This window comes from Epinephelus moara, unplaced genomic scaffold, assembly GCF_006386435.1.
Source record: "Epinephelus moara isolate mb unplaced genomic scaffold, YSFRI_EMoa_1.0 scaffold1046, whole genome shotgun sequence".
In the NCBI taxonomy this organism is placed as follows: domain Eukaryota; kingdom Metazoa; phylum Chordata; class Actinopteri; order Perciformes; family Serranidae; genus Epinephelus; species Epinephelus moara.
In genome coordinates, this window is record NW_026078495.1 from 1 (window position 1) to 1,028 (window position 1,028).

Sequence of the window (1,028 nt, forward strand, 5' to 3'; positions counted from 1 at the left end):
AGAATACCAGCATGGAGACTCAGGATCAACTAGAGACACAGAGCTTCAAGCAGAGAAAAGACATCATGAACGTGAAATTAACAGTAACAGTCCACACACCTCTGCTGTGATCAACTTAAATACAGGTAAAAAGCCTTTAAAATGTGACGTATGTGGTAAAGTTTTTGAGTGCAAGTCAAAATTGCAGAGACACCTGAAAAACCACACAGGTGAGAAGCCGATTTCTTTCAAAACATGTGGGAAAAGAGTCAATGACATATCAGCATTGAGTGCTCATATAAGAACCCACACAGGTGAGAAGCCGTATACTTGTAATGTATGTGGGAGAGCTTACGGACGTAATGGTGACTTGAAAGTCCACATGAGAATCCACACAGGTGAGAAGCCCTACCTTTGCAAGACCTGCGGGAAAAGATTCAGTGACGTATCAGTATTGAGAAGGCATTGTGGAATCCACACAGGTGAGAAGCCACATACTTGTAAAGTATGTGGGAGTGCTTTCAGACTTAATTCTTACTTGAAAATCCACATGAGGACTCATTCAGATGAGAAGCCGTATAATTGTAAAGTATGTGGGAAAGCTTTCAGACGTAATGGTGACTTGAAAGTCCACATGAAAATCCACACAGATGAGAGGCCGTGCCTTTGCAAGACCTGCGGGAAAAGATTCAGGAATGTCTCCGTATTGACAAAGCACATGAGACTCCACACAGGTGAGAAGCCATTTATATGCAAAATGTGTGGGAGAGGTTTTACAGGGAAACATTGCCTGATTATCCACATGAGAAACCACACAGGTGAGAAGCCCTACCTTTGCAAGACCTGCGGGAAAAGATTTAGTGACGCATCAGTATTGAAAAGGCATTGTAGAATCCACACAGGTGAGAAGCCACATACTTGTAAAGTATGTGGGAGAGCTTTCGGATGTAATGGTTCCTTGTTAGTCCACATGAGGATTCACACAGGTGAGAAGCCGTATACTTGCAAAATATGTGGGAGACACTTCAGAACTGTCAGTAACTTGACAG

At 42.8% G+C, this 1,028-nt stretch overlaps 1 protein-coding gene across 1 annotated transcript; it reads left to right on the plus strand.

Annotated features, from left to right (window-relative positions):
• Nucleotides 1–4: 4 nt before the first annotated feature.
• LOC126386924 (zinc finger protein 239-like) lies at nucleotides 5–1,024 on the plus strand (the record flags this gene model as incomplete). The annotated part of the gene is made up of 1 exon (XM_050039496.1): nucleotides 5–1,024. A coding segment is annotated over one exon (1,020 nt), but the record flags the coding sequence as incomplete, so codon positions are not given.
• Nucleotides 1,025–1,028: the final 4 nt, after the last annotated feature.